This window comes from Artibeus jamaicensis, unplaced genomic scaffold, assembly GCF_021234435.1.
Source record: "Artibeus jamaicensis isolate MK-2021 breed Jamaican fruit bat unplaced genomic scaffold, CSHL_Jam_final scaffold_612, whole genome shotgun sequence".
NCBI lineage: Eukaryota > Metazoa > Chordata > Mammalia > Chiroptera > Phyllostomidae > Artibeus > Artibeus jamaicensis.
In genome coordinates, this window is record NW_026522049.1 from 2,532,871 (window position 1) to 2,552,079 (window position 19,209).

At 55.8% G+C, this 19,209-nt stretch overlaps 2 protein-coding genes across 4 annotated transcripts in view; both read left to right on the forward strand.

Annotated features, from left to right (window-relative positions):
- Positions 1-13,807, forward strand: part of CPEB1 (cytoplasmic polyadenylation element binding protein 1) — a 50,342-nt gene extending 36,535 nt beyond the window's left edge. For 2 of the 3 annotated variants that reach the window (XM_037153612.2, XM_037153614.2), the window contains exons 4-12: positions 1,360-1,586; positions 3,386-3,638; positions 5,145-5,258; positions 5,459-5,563; positions 6,427-6,563; positions 8,945-9,143; positions 10,270-10,364; positions 10,893-10,973; positions 12,347-13,807. In XM_037153612.2, the coding sequence (XP_037009507.1) occupies positions 1,360-1,586; positions 3,386-3,638; positions 5,145-5,258; positions 5,459-5,563; positions 6,427-6,563; positions 8,945-9,143; positions 10,270-10,364; positions 10,893-10,973; positions 12,347-12,457 (1,322 nt within the window). In that variant the 3' untranslated portion in view covers positions 12,458-13,807. The remainder of the gene's footprint in view (positions 1-1,359; positions 1,587-3,385; positions 3,639-5,144; positions 5,259-5,458; positions 5,564-6,426; positions 6,564-8,944; positions 9,144-10,269; positions 10,365-10,892; positions 10,974-12,346) is intronic. The other variant, XM_037153613.2, reaches the window with a different exon arrangement.
- Positions 13,808-15,910: 2,103 nt separating this feature from the next.
- Positions 15,911-18,938, forward strand: RPS17 (ribosomal protein S17). Its single transcript, XM_037153616.2, has 5 exons — positions 15,911-15,980; positions 16,276-16,427; positions 17,110-17,215; positions 17,631-17,696; positions 18,817-18,938. Exons 1-5 carry the CDS (start codon positions 15,978-15,980, stop codon positions 18,895-18,897), a joined length of 408 nt encoding a protein of 135 aa, XP_037009511.1. The 5' UTR covers positions 15,911-15,977; the 3' UTR covers positions 18,898-18,938.
- Positions 18,939-19,209: the final 271 nt, after the last annotated feature.

Sequence of the window (19,209 nt, forward strand, 5' to 3'; positions counted from 1 at the left end):
TGGTCCACGGTGGCACCCAAATTGCTTTTTGACCTTTTCAGGTGCACTTTTTTTTTTTTTTTAAACCTTGGGTGAAGGTGTAGCTCTAGCACTTGCTGATCTGCAAGCCCTTTGGGCTGCTGCTGAGGGTGGGTGTGCCGCTGCTTTGTGGTGGGTTCCCTGGGACGACCCTGGGAGACTTAGCATGCTGACCTTTACTTTATCCATCTCTGAGTGCTCCTCTGGCCTCTCTGGACTCTACTTTGTCTGTGGGGGCCACGCATTCCCCCCCCCAGTCCTCCTCCTCTGAAGGTCTCAGTATCTGCTCTTGTGTATTTGTTTCAACCTCAAGCCCCGTGATCCCCTTGGGCTCCTTCATGCCCATGTGGGCGGCCTGTCCAGTGTTGCAGACTGCGCAGCCCCCTTCAGCCCCCTGAGGTCACGCACCCTGCGTCTTCCTCCCGTCTGCCCCTGCAGCCAGCAGCCCCCGGGAATGGCTGCTTTTCTGTTTGCTGCTGGTCTGTTGTCACTCCGCCTTTCACTGACAACACACAGCCCGTCCTTCACCTGTCCTGGGCTCTGCTTCCCTCTTTCTTGGTGTTTCATGCGCACACGTTGCCTGTGTGCTGAGTCATCCCCCCGCCCCCCAGCAGTGTGGCAACATTCCACCCAAGACACCCTGACAGAGCGGAGACGTGCAGTGTTCCCCTGAACACATGGTCCGCTGAGGGGGATCCGGCCAAGCCTTCGTCCCAGGTTTGTCTGAAGCCAGAGCGGCTCAACCAGAATGTCATTTTGCCTCCATCCCGAAGGATCGAGGTTTGGGGCGCATTGCTTAAAGGGGCTCTTAGAGGAGAGGCGTGTGCACGCTGTGCCAGACCTCGGGGGTGCGGCACAAAGTCATCTGCGTTAGCCACAGCTAGGGTGAGAACAGCGGGGGTTCTCATGAGCGCACTGGCCGGCAGGGAGGAGGGCGTGTGGTCTATGCCGAAGGTGTCTCCAACGGCATCATGCGTGTGTCTCTCCAGATGTTCATACCAGCTGCGACCGGGTCCCTGATGGCACAGGTCCCCACATGCTGGCACTGACCCTGAAGCCCGGGTGGCAGAGAGCAGGAGACTTGTTCCTTTGTTACAGCGGGGCCTCTGGTCGGTCTTCAAATAGCTGTCCTATAACTGCTCCTCATTGGCCCCAGGTGGCCGGTGTCGGTACCAGGTGTGCGTCTGCACGTTGTATGTGAACCATGGTCCTGGGGCGCGTGGTGCGTTCAGTGGCCGTGCCTCAGCCCGTCATGTTGGTGGCTGTGGGAGGAGAGGGAAGGGCTGTGGGCTGGGAAGAAATGAGAGGGGTCATGAGACTTCCTTTTTCTTTTCTTCCTAGTACTGAGCATGCTCCACAACCCACTGGGCAGTGTCCTGGGGAAGTCCCCCCTGGGCTTCCTGCCACTGGACCCCCTGGGAGCTGACGTGGTGGACAAGTTCCCAGCACCCTCGGTCAGAAGCTCCCGCCTGGACACGCGGCCCATCCTGGACTCCCGTTCCAGCAGCCCCTCTGACTCAGACACCAGTGGCTTCAGCTCTGGATCAGACCATCTTTCCGACTTGATTGTATGTAGCTTGTCGGGGGTGAGCTGTGGGCAAGTGTCCCCTCAAACACGGGCTAGGAGGGCGGAGGCCACCGTGGGCACAGGCAGAGCTTTTCACCTCAGCAGAACAGAGTGTGCGTTGTGTGCCCGTGAGCAGGGAGGACGGTTTCCAAGTTCCTCAAGGAGCTGGTGCTGGCTGACCATTGTTCCAGAGTGGACAGGGGAGTCTTCCATTGCTGTGTTTCCTGACCGACATGGGGTTTTCTTGTGTCTTTAAGCAGTGTCGTTCATGGACATTTATGTTGAGATATCACATATCTGAGTGATGATTCTAAAAACCCCATGTCTGCACACAAGGTAGCACGCCCCGGGTGTCACCTTGTTTTACAGACTGACTCAGGGCCCTCCACCAGCAAAGGGACATTGTCTTGCTTTCTCGAGAGACTCGCTTTGTCGTGGCGGGTCTGGAAGCAGACCCACAGGATCCACACGCCGTGCCTGTCGTTCACGGGCCAGGATTTTAGGCTAGATCTGACTGAGTCTGGCTCCCGAGTCCCTTCCTCTGGCCACAGCAGCTCTCAGCCGGAGGCCACTGTGGATCTGTGAGATGCTGCCTCAGAGTTAATCTGCACACACACTCCTTAATCACAGCCCTGTGTGCCCGTGGCACCCCGGCTGAGTGGGCTAGAGCAGATGCAGATGCAGAACTACCAGGAGAAGGAGGCTACCAGGAGGAGGCATGTGGGGACGGCTGTGAGAAACCATCCTTCTCCTCCCCAGCTCCCTGAGCAGACTGTTCTGTGACGGGAAGGGCTTCTTCTCCTGCCGCCTTCTCCTCTGTACCCAGGAGTGGCAACCTTGGTGGTGGTGACAGTGTCCTGATCCTGGCACAACCCATAGCACGCACCTCGTCCCTGTCAGCTGACACAGGCGAGAGCGGGTGCTGGCCTTCCCCCCTCGCCCTGGCTCAGGCCACAGCAGCCCCCAGGAGCAGGCGCTTCGCTTCTCAGGGCCACAGTGTCCTCCGCGGGAGCGGAGTGGGATGAGGTGCTCCTGCTCCTGGCATGTGCGGTGGGGTCAGTCCTGGCAGTGGGCCTCGTGAAGCTTTCCTGTTTGGGGGTTGCATTTAAAGAGCTTTCTAGATAACCTCACCCAAAGGGTAAGCCGGTGAAGGGGTGCGGGCAGGCGGCTCACAGGAGAGGAGCTAGAGGCAGTGTTTGAACTTCTGTTCTGTTGAACAATTGTTCTGTGTTGGTTTTTTTGTTTTGGGTTTTGTTTTTTGGGGTTTTTTTTTTTGATAATGGGATATCATTTTACCCACTAAATTAGTGCAGTTGAAAGCCTGGGCGCAAGTCCATAATGAAACGCTCCGACACAGTTCTCATAGAGCCCCTCCCATCCCCCCCATACACACACACAGAAGGCATTTCGACATTCCAGACCTAGGAATCCAACCAAAGAAAATACAAAATGTGAAGAAGCTACATTTTAAAGTGTTTATAATCCTGGAAACTCAGCGAGTGTCTAAATGTTTAGCGATAGGGGAATAGTTCGGGGAAATGCAGCTTGTTCCCGAAATAGATGATCATAAATTAATTAACAACATTATGAAGACTGTTGGGCAAAGTGGGAAAAAAAGTGTTAACTTGGGGAGAAAAGCCTCTGTTTAAATTGTAGTAGGACAAGTAATTTTTAAAATGCTTGGGAGGAAAGTCTGAAAGAAAATACATCAGGTGTGTAATGGTATTTCTCATAGTGTGATCCTCGCTGTTACCACCAAACTGCCCTGTAAAACCCGTGTCTCCCTTTCTCCTCCCCTAGTCAAGCCTCCGCATCTCCCCCCCGCTGCCCTTCCTGTCGCTGACGGGGGGTGGCCCCAGAGAGTCTTTAAAGATGGGGGTTGGGTCCCGGATGGACCAAGAGCAAGCTGCTCTCGCGGCAGTCACTCCTTCCCCAACCAGCGCGTCCAAGAGATGGCCAGGGGCTTCGGTGTGGCCATCCTGGGACCTCCTGGAAGCTCCCAAAGACCCCTTCAGCATTGAGAGAGAGGCCAGGCTGCACCGGCAGGCTGCAGGTGAGTGGGCAGTGGGCCGGCTGAGTGCAAGGCCTCCTTCTGGGCGTTGGGTGAGCAGCCTTGGGTCACAGATGGGCGAGCTGTCGCTGAAGAGGACTGGGTTTCGTGGCGAGGTCTCTGGATCTGGGAAGCTGCTCTGTTCTGTGGTGTAAGTGCTAATGGGGACAAAGCCAGGGGTTCTTCGAGGTGAGCAGAGAGGTAGGAGGCGGACACCCTGGGGCACAGGGCTGTGCCCATGAGGGTTGGAGCCGTCTCACTTGCGCTCCTCTGTGTGTAGCTGTCCCTTTTTTTGTTCTCTCGTCTTCAAGAGAAACCTTGAACATGACACTCAGAGTTCAGTCTGCCTTCCCCCTCTGGCTCAGAGACATGCCGGACACACCCCCGCTGCAGCTTTCTCCCCGAGGCTTTCTGTCCCGTAGACCCAGGGTGCACCCGGTCGGGGACCCCTAAGGGAAGGGATGTGCCCCGGTGTCCTGGTCTCCCAGACCCCCGAGTTCTGTCATCACATGATCTCCAGATTTGCTGTTCATCTCAACACCAGTGCTCAGAAGTCAGCTGTGCAGTCGCCATTTACTCAGACTTCTGGGGGCACCCCCAGCCAAGGTTCTGGGTGCTGAGCTGGGCCTGATCTCACCCTCCCCCGAGAGCACAGCGGCCCTGTTCACCTAACAGCCTTGGCTGCCATCTCTGCACCTTCTCCAGTGCCACTGTTTTCCTGTGTGGTGACATGACCACAGCTTTGGACAAGGCCATCACCCTGACTTCTGTTTCTGTTCGCAAAGCATTGCTGACGGTGCCTGGTTTCCGGCCCTAGCAGCACACTGGGCCCAGGCCGCTCAGGGAGCAGCCTCCATGTTGTCACCCTGAGTGATGAGGACGGTTGTTTCCACGGCCCCTGCCCCTCCCCATGCTGTCAGTCTCCAGTCTGGAACAGCACAGACCAAGTGGGGACAGGACTGACAGAAGGCTGAATTGGTCACCAAGAACAGAGAGGCCTCTAGAAAAAAATGGTCAGGGCCAAACAGGAGCAGATCCACTCCCTACAGTGGCCAGGGTTTCTTAACAGGGTGTTCGAGTCAGTCAGAACCACCTCACGGTGGGTCCCAGCCAACTCGTCTTTGGTGGCAAAAGGATGCTGAGGGGTTGAGGGGGAACCCCTTATCATACAGAAGATCCAGTGCTGGCTTGACACCACATGGATGGCTCTGGGACAGTGGGGCACAGCCCTGATGTGGGGACATTTGCGACACTCTTGTGGGGCTGCTCCTGGTGGTTTTATTGGCACTTCTGACTTCTGTGACTGAGGAGTGTAGGGCAGAGGCAGGGAAAGTGGAGTTGGGTGTTCTTTATCTGGATGTTGGGTAGTAATGCCCTTTTGGATGGTTCTGCCCGCAGCCAGCTATGGCTGTGGCCTGTCCAGTTCTTCCCAGACAACCTCACCCAGAGAAGGCAGTGCCTTTGCTGATTTTCTGGTCCCCGTCTCTCTCTCTTCCTCTTCCACCACAGCCGTGAATGAAGCTACCTGTACCTGGAGTGGTCAGCTTCCCCCCCGGAACTACAAGAACCCCATCTACTCTTGCAAAGTGTTCCTAGGAGGTGTTCCTTGGGATATTACAGAAGGTGAGCTGCCTGAGCCCTCCTGCTTCTGTCTTTGCAGGGGGGCCGGCATGTCTTTCAGGAGCCTTGGCGCATGGGCTGGAGGCTGCAGCCGAACCACTGCCTGAGCACAGGGAGTTGCTGCACTTCCAGACTCCGGGCCGCTGGGCTGTCCCGGTGCGGACGTGCTGCAGCGTCCACCATTCTTGTCCATCTCTCTGCAGCTGGATTGATTAACACCTTCCGTGTCTTCGGCTCTTTGAGTGTGGAGTGGCCTGGTAAGGATGGCAAGCACCCGCGGTGCCCTCCCAAAGGTAATGTGCCTAAAGGTAATGCAGACATGGTAGGCGCTTTTTGCTTCCCCCTAGCACCTGACTGCACGGAGGTGTCACCGCTGCATGCCAGACCGTGGTTTAGGCACTCGGCGCGCACAGATCTCGGTCCCTGCCCTCCCACCGGCACATCCCTCTGTCTCTTCCGAACTAACAGTCTGTCCGTCCCAAACTTACCTGCAGTTGGAGCTCCCGAGACACCCCTGCGTGAAACTTCCTCGTGTACTCCCCCCTGCAAACCCAGACCCAGTGGCTTTTTTCCTCTCGAAACGAGGCACTTGGAAAGCTTTTCTTCGCCTGCCTGTCCTGCCCAGTTGCGCCGTCCCCCGACCTAGTTTGGAGGTCCCTTTGGGGTTGGCAGGGACACGGACTGAGCGTCTGACTCCTCAGTGGTCGGAAATGAGGTCCCTTCCCTGTAGAAAGGAGCGGGTGCTATTTTCACCCTGCACCGTCTCCACCAGGAATGTGCTGAGGAACCGGACCAGTGGTCTAACTAGGCTTTTAGAGCAGAGCTCCCCGCACCCCCCAGGTGGCCCACAGACCTGCCCTCCCTTCGGGCAGGAAGCCTGGCTTACCTGACCCACACGGCGTGCCTCGTGGACAGCCACGTGCTCTGACGGGTCTGTGTCCTGCCAGTCCCTTCCCTGCCTGGCTGGGAGACGGACGGACGGCCTCCCTCCCCTGGCCTGGGCAGTGGGCAGAGCAGGGGCTCCGTTCAGCAACACTCCTCAGGAGTCGGGCAGGACCCTGTCTTACACACGAGGTCGGTTCTCTTAGGAGACCCTCCCAGCCACAGAACTAAGGCTGAGGAGGAGCCACCCGAGGGGTTTCAATGCCGTTTCTCCTTTTGTTGGGAACAGGGTACGTGTACCTGGTCTTCGAGCAGGAGAAGTCCGTCCGGGCTCTGCTGCAGGCCTGCTCTCATGACCCGCTGAGCCCGGACGGCCTGAGCGAATACTATTTCAAGATGGCCAGCCGGAGGATGCGCTGCAAGGAGGTGAGTCAGCCCCAGGTCCTCTCTGGGCGGGGGCAGCTGACCTGTGAGGCCTCGGGCCTCCTGGGGGTGGGCGTGCTCGCCGGCTGCAGGTGCGTGTTGCTGCGGAGGCAAGAGGGCCGCTCCTAACAGAAAACAAGCGCTCTTTGGGTCGTAATGGTGTGTGCGCTCCCGCCCGAGGAAGCCGCTTTCTCACAGCCAACTTCCCGTCTGGGGGGGGCAGGCTCTGTACCCTCCTCCCCCTGTGGTTGCTGCCCCTCCCAGTCAGGCTTCGCTAGCTCTGTGGTTCTCTCCGTGTGCAGTCTTGTTCCTCCCGCCTCTCCTGCTGGCGGCCTGTGGGCCCCTCGCACCCTGGGTCTCCAGCCTACCTTCCCCACCTGGGACCTCACCGCACGTTCTTGGGCTCCTTCTCAGACGTACTGGATCGGTCTGGGTGGAGCTAGAGGGCCTCCTCTTCCGCCACACTGCCCACGGGCTCCAGGGGACAGTGCTGGAGCAGCGGGTTTTAAAGGACGTCACTGGGCCCTGAGCTCCAGACGCCCTCAGGTTGTGAGGACCCACATCCCTTAACGGAAGTCGTTCGGTTCAGTTAGGAACTGGTCTTCCTTCGCAGTTCTGGTTCCAGAGCACGTCACTTGCGTGACATCAGACTAGACACCTGACATCGCTGAAACCTCATTTCCTTATCTAGAAACAGGGAAGTCGGAGGCATGTTTTAGTAAAAAGATGAAAACTGTTCCCAGGGTTCATGGGGAAGGGATGGTGGGTAGGTGTGACACTACAACAGTGAACACGTGAGTCAGAACCCGTGGAACATGCCACACCACCCTGGGTGCATAGTGACGTGGCTGTGGAGGCTCGCCGGTTGTAACAAAGGCACCTCTGGTGCGGGAAGCGGCCTGTATGGAGAAGGCGTGGGAGGCACATTAGCTCCATTTTGCTGTGAACCTGAAACCACTCTCGAAAATAAAGTCTGTTAAAATCTGTCGATGCCCTGGCTGGCCAGTATAGCTCAGTGGATTGAGCACAGGCTGTGAACCAAAGGGTCGCTGGTTCGATTCCCGGTCAGAGCACATGCCTGGGTTACAAACCAGGTCCCCAGTAGGGGGCGCATGAGAGGCAACCACACACTGATGTTTCTCTCCCTCTTTCTCCATCGCTTCCCCTCTCTCTCAAAATAAATAAAATTGTTTAAGAAATCTGTAGAGTCAGGGGCAGGGGTAAAATGTCTATTTTATTGAGATGGTCACATCAGAATTAAATAATCCATGTGACAGAGCTGGTTCTTTCCTACCTGGGTGTTTCCTGGTGTTCGTTCACATTTTGTCGCAGTAACAGGCCAGGTTCACCCTCTTCTGTTTAGTGTGAGAGAAAGCTTGCAAAGCCTGGTGACCCTTGGGGCATGGACCACAGGGGTGGTACTTCCCGTGGGAGTGGGAAGAGCAAAATGAGCTTTTTCATCTCCTGGTGAAGTTGGCTTTTGTGGTCACTTCTGCCAGGCTCTCTCACCCCAGGGTCTTCTGGGCCCAGAATGTGTCAGTCCTGATTCTTCTAGGCTGCCCCACACCCCACCTCCAAGGCCCAGGGTGAGCCTTCGGTCCTGGCTGTTCCGTACCCAGCACCCTGGCCTCTGCCATCTTCCTCTCCTTTCCTCTGAATGATTGTTTCTTCTTGCTGGTTTCTTTGTTTAGGAAGAAACGAAGAATTACTTTATCATTTTCTGCTTTGAGACATTTCTTCTTTTTAGACCTTTACACGTCAGTCCTCTAAAACACTGGTTATCCGTTGGTGCACTTCACTGGGGCCCCGCCTGCCCGCTCTGCCAGACTGTGTTCTAGGCTCCGGATTCGGAGGCAGAGGGCTGGTCAGCGCCTGCCCAGGGTCACACAGCTCCGGGAGCCTCCGTGGCCGGCTGCCTGCCTCCAGTCATTGCCACCGCCCCTGAGGCCTGGTGCCAGTGACCATCTCAGACAGATCCCTTCAGCATCCTCCCTCTATCTTCCAGCTCCTATCCTTCAGTTTCCCGGGCAGTCCTTTCCGTCCCGGGGACTCTGTGCTGTGCCCTGTTTCTCGGGGTCGCGGGTGCTTCATTGGCACCACACAGTTGAAAGTTCTGACGTGGTGCTGGGATCCTGGGTGGGATGGTTTGGAGCTGTCCTACCTGCTCTCCAGGGGGAGGGGCTGCTGTTGGACCACTCACTGTCCACACCCAGACACACGGACTCAGTGCAAGTCACTCCCTCTGGGCAGTGGTGAGGGTGGCTGGTGTGCTGGGGCAACAGGCCCTCCTCACCTGTCACCCGGGCCTCCATAGCACCGCTCCACACCTGCAGGAGCCTCTGTCTGCGCACCCGCCAGGTGACACACCTCTGGGTGGTTTGCAGGTACAAGTGATCCCCTGGGTCTTGGCTGACAGCAACTTTGTCCGGAGCCCGTCTCAGAGACTCGACCCCAGCAGGACGGTGTTTGTGGGTGCTCTGCACGGGATGCTCAACGCCGAGGCCCTGGCGGCCATCCTGAACGACCTGTTTGGGGGAGTGGTTTACGCCGGGATTGACACAGATAAGCACAAGTATCCCATTGGTGAGTGTCCCACTTCTGTGTGGGGAGGCTCGGTGGCCCCTGGGAGGTAGCCCAGGGTTGTGGTACGTCCCCACGGGGGCGGAGGGGGAGGCGGACCCAGGTCTGCAGACGGACGTGCACCCACAGCTCAGCGTCTCTTTCTAGGTAAGCCACCGTATCGACCCCTCTGCACCCACCCTCCCCCGCCTCCCCTGACAGGGAGGACACACAGAGGTAGGAGACCTAGCAGGTGAAAACGAGACAGGAACTTGGGTGGGACGCTCAGAGCCAAACCGTCCGGGACAGACAACAGGTCGTGTGTCGTTATTCAGCTCGGACTTTTCTGAATTTGCCTGGCTGCTTCTATTAAGAGTTCTCGAGGGGTGTCCTTTGTGTAGGGTCAGGCTGAAGGAGAGCCCTGGGTGACGCAGGCAGTGGTGCAGCCGTCAGCTGTAGAGTCAGGGGACTACACCCCAGTGTAGGGCGGGGGCAGCGGTCTGAGGCGGGGCAGAGCCCGAACCTTCTCATTGCCCTTCCCCCACCCTTCCAGACACCCGTCTGCCCGCTCCCTCCGGGTCTGGTCTAGGAGCTGGGAGGAGCCGTGTACTCATGGGGGCGGCACTGCAGACTGGGAAGGTGGGGGGCTCCCTGTGCACTGGGCGCGCCCGGCTCCCTGCCAGGTCTCAGAGGACCTCGGAGGAGGGTGTGGCTGCCAGGCCACCTTCAGAGAGAGGTCCTCTCCGAATCTTGGTTTCCACTCTGAGTCTTTTCATCTTACCTGTACGTCTGCCCACCCCAGAGGACTCTCCCCCACCCCCCACATTCTGCTGGGTTCATGGCGTCATGGTCTGTAACATGGTAGCCGTCAGCCGCGTATGGCTACTGAGCACTTGAAATGTAGCCAGTGCCACATATTGAAATGGTAAGATTTGGGATATGTGGGGTTAAATAAAATACATTATTAAAATTTAATTCCACCACTTGTTTGCTTACTTAAACATGGCTCCAAGAAAACTTGAAATTGCGTAAGTTGCCCCCGTTATATGTCTGAGGGATTTCACTAGTGTGGAAACAGTTTCCTGCGTGCCGACAAGGGGCGTTGCAGGGGAGTCCCAAAGGCACACTTGTTCTGTTGTTCCTACTCCAGGGTCGGGTCGTGTGACTTTCAATAACCAGCGCAGTTACTTGAAAGCCGTGAGCGCTGCTTTTGTGGAGATCAAAACCACCAAGTTCACCAAGAAGGTGAGGGCAGGTCTCTGCTTCTCCCGGGCCCCCCGTTACTACCCTGGGCAGTCCTGAGACAGGGGTTTGCCCCAGGCAGGAAACCAAGCACCAGGGGACCCACAGGGGTCAGGTCAGGGAGTAGGGTGAGCCTGGTGTCTGTTCCTCCAGAAATCGGGGCTGGCACTGCTGGGCCCTCTCCGCCTTCCCTGGCTGTGGTATTGAACGGGCACTGCAAGGTAGCCTGACGTCCTTCCCCTGGTCTGTGTCCTCCGAACACGCACCTGTCACTGGGTGGAAGTGTGTGGGGTCCGTGTGCCGGGAGGCCCAAGCAGGAACGAATGCATGCGGTCATCCAGCTGCAGAGGCCGCCAGCCGGGCCCTCTGTGGTGTGTTCATCTGTCCTCTCCGCCCGTCGTTCTTTCCAGGCTTCTTTAACTCAGGAAGCGCCCTGTGCCCCACAGAGGGCCCAGCAGTACGCCTTCCCCCACGGCCCACTGGCCTCCCGGTGAGGAGAGCCACTTCCTTCTCCTGTTTTGCTTTGTGCAGGTTCAGATCGACCCCTACCTGGAAGATTCTCTCTGTCACATCTGCAGCTCTCAGCCTGGCCCTTTCTTCTGCCGAGATCAGGTGAGTCCCCCTAGACATTTGAGGTGTCCAGGAACCCCTCCCCACCCTTCAATAAAAATGGTCACGCCACATTCGCCACACAGAGTGTTGGCCTTCTCAGGTCCCGGGTGGTCAGCTCAGCACAGGAAGAGGAAGTGCTGGTGGCCAGGTCAGGGGCACACTTCAGTAGCCTCTAACCTTCAGCTCTCGGGAACACTCGCTGAGTCGTCCTGATACTTGGGCCTCCCCTCGTGCAGGATGTTGGCAGGCAGTGCCGTGCAATTGCTGACCCATCATTGGCTTTAGAGGGTGACGGGCCTGGGTGGGTGTGGTCAGCAGTACCCGTGGGCCAAGCAGTGTTGTTCAAATTCCGACACCTTCCATGCTGATTTCCCCCACTCAGGGACCCCCTTCTTTACTTCTGAACCTCTCGGCCTGTTTTGATTCCCCAACCAGGGCTTTGTACCCCGAGTTGTGGTAAACAGGCTGGAAGCAGCATGGGCAGCTTTTGGTCTAATGTTTCTGGGCGATGCTGCACAGATCCGGGCTGGGGCAGGGGCGGGGGGCGTTCAGCAGAAACGCTCCCCGTGCTATGATGTGCATACACACCACTCAAGGATCTTGTTTCAGTGCAGCTTGTGTCCCCGTGGGTTTGGAGTGGGGCCTGAGACCCCGTTTTCCTGACAAGGTTCCAGGTTGCGCCAGTGTTGCTGGTCTGACAGGGCAGCGTGGGGCTCGGTGGTCCATCCACGCCTGGCTTTCGCAGTGGTGCTGGCTGTCGCCCAGTTTGCAGACTCCGGGTAGTCAGTGGGTAAACTGAGGCTGCAAAGTGAGGGTGTGCAGTGTGTTTGGGTTGCTGGGTCAAGCCTGGGGACGAGCATCTCTGATCCGCCTCCATGACAGGCTTTGGGCGTCAGATCTTTCACAGACGATGCCCTGTTTTCAGGTGATTGCTCAGAGGTCAGGGGCTTGCCAGAGGTCACACAGCCCAGAGCATAAAGTGGGCCAGGGACTGAGAGGCGTACCGTCGCCTGTCCTCAGTTAAGGTGAAGCAGAAGGCACGTCGTCTGCATTAGGCTCTGACGTCCTTGCACAGGGGCAGCCTGCAGTGCAGCCGCTGTCGGTGAGGGAAGGGCAGGGGCTAGAGGGGGCAAGGGGAGCGGCACAGGCTCTGCACGCAGTCCAAGGGAGCCCAGCATGTGTGATGAAGTCAGCACCCGTGGGAACACGGACCGCAGGGTTGTGGGTCGGTCAGGCCTGCGCTGGGGTGAGAGGGATCCGGGAGCCCCTCTGTTCTAGCCCCACGGAGGCCACCGGAAGCCCCTCTCTCTGACGGGCGGAGCTGGCCATGCTGACACAGGAAAGCCCTGTCCCCCTCTTCCTCCCCACGCCAGGTGTGCTTCAAGTACTTCTGCCGGAGCTGCTGGCACTGGCGGCACAGCACCGAGGGCCTGCGCCACCACAGCCCCCTGATGCGGAACCAGAAGAGCCGAGATTCCAGCTAGGAGCCGGCCTCGTGCGGTGGCCTGTGGTGCCCGAGCGCCCGCAGCTGGCAGGTCAGGCAGCAACCTGCACCACCTGGCCACCGGTGACCAGGGAGCTGGCTTCCCGGGGACAAGGGAAGACCGTAGTCACCTTTGCACTTGCTGAGTCTGTCTTTGTTTCTGCACTAATTAATGCACAATGAGTTTTGTCGGGTTTGTTTTCAGGGGCTGGGGCAGGGCAAGGACCCTCTGGCTCGCCCTCCAAGCGACTCTGTAGTTTTCCCAGATTTTTAGTTCCTCATTTTGCCGATGAAAAGCAAAAAAGAACTACGTGTCCGGAAGGTACTGACACGATGCCTACATCTAGGTTTATTTATTAAAAGCGCTTTTTTTACATTCCTTGCAATACTGATGGTGGTGATGCGCAGGTCTCGCTGGTTTCATTCTCGCAGTTGCCATACAGTGCCTTTCCATTTATTTAACCCCCACCTGAACGGCATAAACTGAGTGTTCAGCTGGTGTTTTTTACTGTAAACAACAAGGAGACTTTGCTCTTCATTTAAACCAAAATCATATTTCATATTTTATGCTCGAGGGTTTTTACCGGTTCCTTTTTACACTCCTTAAGATAGTTTTTAAGTCATTTGGAACAAGAGGTTTTTTTTTTTTTCTTCTTCTTTTCCTGGCAGCTTTTAACATTATAGCAAATTTGTGTCTGGGGGACTGCTGGTCACTGTTTCTCACAGTTGCGAATGAAGGAAAAAAATTTGCAACCAAGAAAAAAATGTTTTTGAGTTGCATACTGGACCAGGTAAATGGTGTTAGAGCAGCTGCTATATATAAGTTTAAATGGTTTATTGCACCTTAAGTTGCACTTATTTGGGGGGGGAGGGTTGATAGAAGTTTTTAATCACAAAGTCACAGGACTTCTTTCTTTTGTAACTGAGCTAAAAAAGGGCTGCTTTTCGGTGGGGCAGACGGAGGCTCACAGGAGCCCTTTCTCTCAGAGGGGACGAGAACTCTTCCCTGGTTTCTTCGATTTGAGAATTCTATGGAGCAACAGTTGCAGTGGACGGAAATGCTACTGGAATTTGAAAACTTGACTTTTATTTTTCCTTTTTTTTTGTTTGTTTGTTTTGTTTTTTAAATCTACTTGCCCCTCTTTGGGAAGCTGTGTGCCAAAGAACCAGTGTCATAACCCCCCTCCCCGCTGAGCTGACGTTGCACCGTTGCATATCCCAGCTACTCTGTGGGTTTTGTGAAGCTGTGTGTGAAGTCTCTACCTCATTGTAGTATATGCAGGCAAGACTGCACTCTCCTGCAGATGTGTGGAGTAAGCTGTGGTGTAGTTTTTGTTTGTTTGGTTTTTTTTTTTTTTTTTTGGCACATAATAAACACGTTGCAGCAGAGTTCTCTTCTTGTCTCTGTGTCTGAGGGTGGGCCCTGGGGAGCAGTGGGGTCGTAAGTAAGACTCCAGAGTAAAAACTCACATTTCCTTGGATTTCCTGTGATGAGATTCCAGCCCAGGTGGGTGGTGGGACCCTGTGGGAGACTTGTCCCTGTAGGTACTTCTTGGTCACTTCCATGGTCAAGTGCACCGTGGAGATGCCTCTCTGGCAGGTGGGTACCACTAGTCCAAGTATAAAAAGCCCTCACATAGGCTTTTTGGGGGCTCCTCCTCCTCAGTCCCAGACCCAGCTTGGTGGCACTGGGGCCCAGCTGCTCCGGCATCAGCACAAGCCGCTTGACTGGTTTTTCCTGTGAGCTTCGGGCCTCTTCCCCATGTCCACAGGCTTCCTGTCCTCACAGGCTCACCGGGCCGACCCAGTTCTCTTCCTCGAGGGAGGGAGTCGTTCGTGGTACTTTCACTACTCTCCAGAGAGCCCTGTCACCAGCCCTCGCCCTCTCAGGCTCCCTAGATTGGTGAGAGGGCCACTGGTTTTGTCAGGTGGGTTGTGAGCCGGCCAGTCTGACAGACTGATCCTTCGGAAGAGTGCGTTTTAGGCTGAGGTGCCCAGGACTCTCCATGCTGAAGGGCCTTTCTGTGACAAGTGCAGCAACTCACTCAGGGTTGGAGGGCCGGGGATCAGGGGTCCCTCACCAAGGAGAGACCTCACCTTTCATTGGGGGCCTGGCGGCAGCTTGGTTTGACCTTTGCTGGTAACTCAAGTGGCTGCAGTGTTACCAAAGGAATGCCTACCCTCCCTTTTGGTCTCTTCTTGCTCCCCTATGCTGTATAGGGGCTTCCCTGTCCCTCAGAAGAGGGGCTTCCTGTCCCTCAGCCTTCATTTCCCATTAGTCCAGAATGACGGGACTGAGCTGACGAGTAGGGACATTGAAGGATGTGGCTTAGCCCTCTGCCCCTTAACTCACCCAACCTGGCCAGCCCAGCCTTCCCTTCAGTTGGGGGAGGGCCTGGGACTAGAAGAGTAGGGGGGAGGGGACAGGATACTCCAGAAACTGAGGCCCCCAAAGGTGGCCAGGGCTGGTGGGTGTAGAGGGCCTCATTTTAGGATGGGTGCATGACAGGAACAGCCTGAAGGCAGAAGGTGCCTCAATGGTTGGGAGTGTTGCAAGTGAACGGCCCTTGGTTTGAAAGCATGCCTTGTACTGGGCACACTGTTCAGGTGAGTAGCTTAATCAAGTAGCCCTTGCTGTCATGGAGCTCAGCCGGATGAGAAAACGAAGTCACCGTGACAAGTGCTGTATTTGGCCATGGATAATGCACACATTTTTGCCCAAGTTTTTTAGGGTAAAAAAGGGTGCGCTATTTACATATGAGTAGTACGTGAAATGCCTTGTATCTGCTCTTGTATTTTGTAATTGTTACATAAAATTTCTTGTACCGTTCAAAATTGCTAAAATTCCTTTATAATAAAAACACAAGTTCTTAAACACAAATAAAAATTGAATTAAATAAAAGTGAAAACTTTTTTTCCTGAAAGTTTGGGCCAAAAAGGTGGGTGTGCATTATACACCGGAGTGCATTATACACCGCAGAAAACAGTATAAGAGATGCAGACGTAAAAGGATGGTGATGCTTTAGAAATTGGACAGAAAGTCCCTCCTGTGGGCTGGGGAGAAATGAGATAAGCCTCTCCCAATTATACTTGGGTTCCACCAACCTAACAGGACAAATCTCTGCAGACTGGGGGGGGGGACATCTCCTACCTCCTCACCTCTCCATGCCACCAAGTGGCCTTTCCAAGGACTGACTCAGTCTCCCTCCCTCGCCCTGGTATATGAGGAAGAGATGCACCCCTTTTGGCCTGGACACATACAGCAGGAGGCTCTCTGGTCACAGAACCCAGGGGCTTGAGAAAGCGCAGGGATACGCTAGGGGGCGGGGCCTGTAAGACGGGAGCCCCGCCCACCCGCGGTGGCTGACTGCTTGCGCTTTCGCCCCGCCCCACTAGGGGTCGCTGCCTCGCGCCCGGGTAGGCTCCGCAGGTCTAGGCCAAGGCGGAAGCGGCTTTCTAGCCTGCGCTTTATAGGCCTCTCTTGTACTTCCTGTTTCCTCTTTCACCAGGGACCCATCAAGATGGTAGGTTCCTTGGCCTGGAGCTGTTGTTTCTCGCAATCAACTTCCATCTGCCTCTTTTCGCTGCCTGCAGCCCGCAAGGAGGGGCACCGGGCCCTGTCAGGCCAGAGACTCTATGGGCCACTGGCTCCCGCGTTGATCCCCGTGCTCCAGCACCGCCCGGCCGGCTCTTTTCTTTCCTCTCCTCTCCCGGGCTCAGCCCCAGCCCGCAGACCCTGATGTGGTCCGGGACGTGATGCCGCGCTCTCCCCAGGAGGGGTGTCCTGGCTGGCAATGACCCTGTCTTCTCCACCCGCAGGGCCGCGTTCGCACCAAGACCGTGAAGAAGGCGGCCCGGGTCATCATCGAGAAGTACTACACGCGCCTGGGCAATGACTTCCACACCAACAAGCGCGTGTGCGAGGAAATCGCCATTATCCCCAGCAAGAAGCTCCGAAACAAGATAGCGGGGTGAGTGGGGTGTGCCGCCGAAGCCCGGGAGCTGCCCTGGGTCTGCCGTTCCCGAAGTGGGGCTGGAGCCGAGCGGGGTCTTAGCTCAAAGGGTTTCGCGAGCGCAAGCCTCCCCAGTGGCCCTGGGGTTTTGCAAGGTTTCTTGTTGGGACTGTCACCTCTGGCTGTGACAGCTGGGCCACGCTCAGACGTCCGGAAGACTCTGCATATACGTATATGCATTATTTTTTTTCAAGACTTTATTTATTTACCTTGAGAGGGAAAGGGAAGGGAAGAGAGAGAAATATCAATGTATGGTGGTCTCTCGTTCCCCTGCTGGGAACTGGCCTGCAACCCAGGCATATGCCCTGACTGGTGCCCTGACTGGGAATCGAACCGCGATGGCATGGTTCGCAGGCCCGCGCTCAATCCACTGAGCTACACCAGTCAGGGCTCGCATTATTCTTATTGGACTCTTCTATTACCATTAAGAATCTAATGGCTTTGACAGAATTGGGATGGCGGTTGTGATAGGCATGTTTAGGCAGCGGAGCAGTGTGTGGTCCAGAGTCTCGGCTCCTTGGGATGGCGAATCCTCTCCCTTCTCACTGTGGGAAAAACTAAAACTGCCGCTTGTCTGCCTGGATGTCTTGTGCCCTTGCACCTGTTCTCAGTGGTATTCTTGGGCGTTTGAACTCTGCAGCTATGTTACGCATCTGATGAAGCGGATTCAGAGAGGTCCCGTGAGAGGCATCTCCATCAAGCTGCAGGAGGAGGAGAGAGAGCGGAGGGATAATTACGTTCCCGAGGTGAGCTGTCTGGGTCTCCGCCCCCTCCCAGGAAAGGGTCCCTGCCAGGTGCCTGGTTTCAAAAGGCACCGCAGCTGAGTTGAAGAAGGGGGTCCTTGATCCATATGCCCTTATCTTGTCATGTCTTCTGGTTTGATTATTTTGCGTCGCCCCAAGTGTTCCTGAATTGTAACATGGTCTTTGGTTTTTTGAATACCAGTAAAATGATAGCGAGGGTAAATGGAGAAGAACCGGTCCTTGGGGACCACACTTTGGGGCCTGTGGTCCATAAGCCGACTGCTTCCCTTGTGGGATCTATCCTGGCTCCTTTATGAGCACCCCCTCTCTTTTCATTTGAGAATGCTGGGGAAGGAAGGGGCGGGAAGGTGGGAGACAGCTCATGGATGGATGTTTGCGGCCTTCCTGTTCCTTCTAGGTCTCAGCCCTGGATCAGGAGATCATTGAGGTTGACCCTGACACCAAGGAGATGCTGAAGCTCCTCGTAAGTGAGGCCCCGAGTAGGACTTCCCAGTGGCTTTCTCCCGCCTGTAGTAATACTGGGTGTTCTTAGTGTTTTCCATGCACAGTTCTCTCACCCTCAGTTCTGTGGCTGGGTCCTCACATTTGCCCCCGTGGTCGCAGCCCTGCTCCTCTTTTCCATTCTCTGAGCTTTCCCTTGGGGACTTCATTCCCTCTTTGTCTGTGTGCTGACCACCCACATGAGCCATGGTGTCATCGCCAGGCACTTGCTACCAGGCACCACTCAGTGTCAGTGTCCCAAGAACAGGGCCATGTGTGTCTATTCTGTGGCTTCTCTTCACAGTTTCGCAAGTGTGGTGAACCCAGCACGGACTTCAGAGTCCAGTTAGGCAGTTGATGATTTAGAGCAACTTCACGTTTTGTTTTTTATCCTCATGAACTGCCTAAGACATTCAGAAGGACATCAGATAGAATGAACTCCATGTCCCTACAACCTAGCTTCAGAAAGGCATTTCCAGTACACTTAGAGCGTCCTATGAAGGCAGCCTTCTAGTTTCAGCTGTAAAGATTGGTTATGGAGGATAAAATGGGAAGTTGTTTCAGGTATTTGGTGGGCCTCTGAGTTCTTTGACCCAGTCAGACTGAGCTTGTGTAAAGGTAGGGCCCGGCCTGTCCTCTGACCTCACACACATGGGTGCATCCCTCACATGCTGCTGGCCCAGCACCTGCCAATTGTGAGCCGGCCTCCCCGAGGCTGGTCCCGGAAAGGAAGCGGCTCCACATGTGCCCTGGTGCGGTGATTCTCGGAGAGATACCCCCACCCTGGGACATGTTTTGGTTGTCACAGCTCGGGGACCCTAGCAGACACTGACAGGCCAGGAGTGCTGTTAAGTACCCCTCAGTACACAGGACAGCCGTCTAACAGCTGACTGTTGAAGTGCAGGGCCCTTGAGATCTCCAGTAGATACCTTGTGAGTTTTTAATTCTGAGGTGGGGAGGAGAAGGCCCTTTGTTGGGTTTCTTAGCATCCCAGCAACTTGACCCCAAGCTGGTGGGCGCCCAGCACAGCCGGGGGAGTGGGCCTGCAGCTCCGACCACAGATGTCCCTGGCGTGGCCGACTGAACCCACTTTGTTGTTCCAGGACTTCGGCAGTCTGTCCAACCTGCAGGTCACTCAGCCTACAGTCGGGATGAATTTCAAAACACCACGTGGAGCTGTTTGAATCTTTCTACTGTAATATTATCAATAAACCATCGACAACTTTGCCTGTGTCGTTTGTGGGGTCGGGTGCGATGGAACAAGGGGAAGGGGTTCTTTCTTGGGGAAGGAAGAGCTCGCCAGCTGGACCCTTGGTGGATGGCTCTGAGCTTAGGACCTGCCGATGCTGTGGGTCAACTGCAAGTGCGGGGAGCGGGGAGAATGCTGGGCTGGGCCTGTGCCTCTTGTTGAGTAGTGAGGGAAGGAGCTGTTCACTTGCGTTTTGCACACCTGTCTGCATTTTACTGCTGGTGCTGACCTGGGTGTGTGTGCGCCC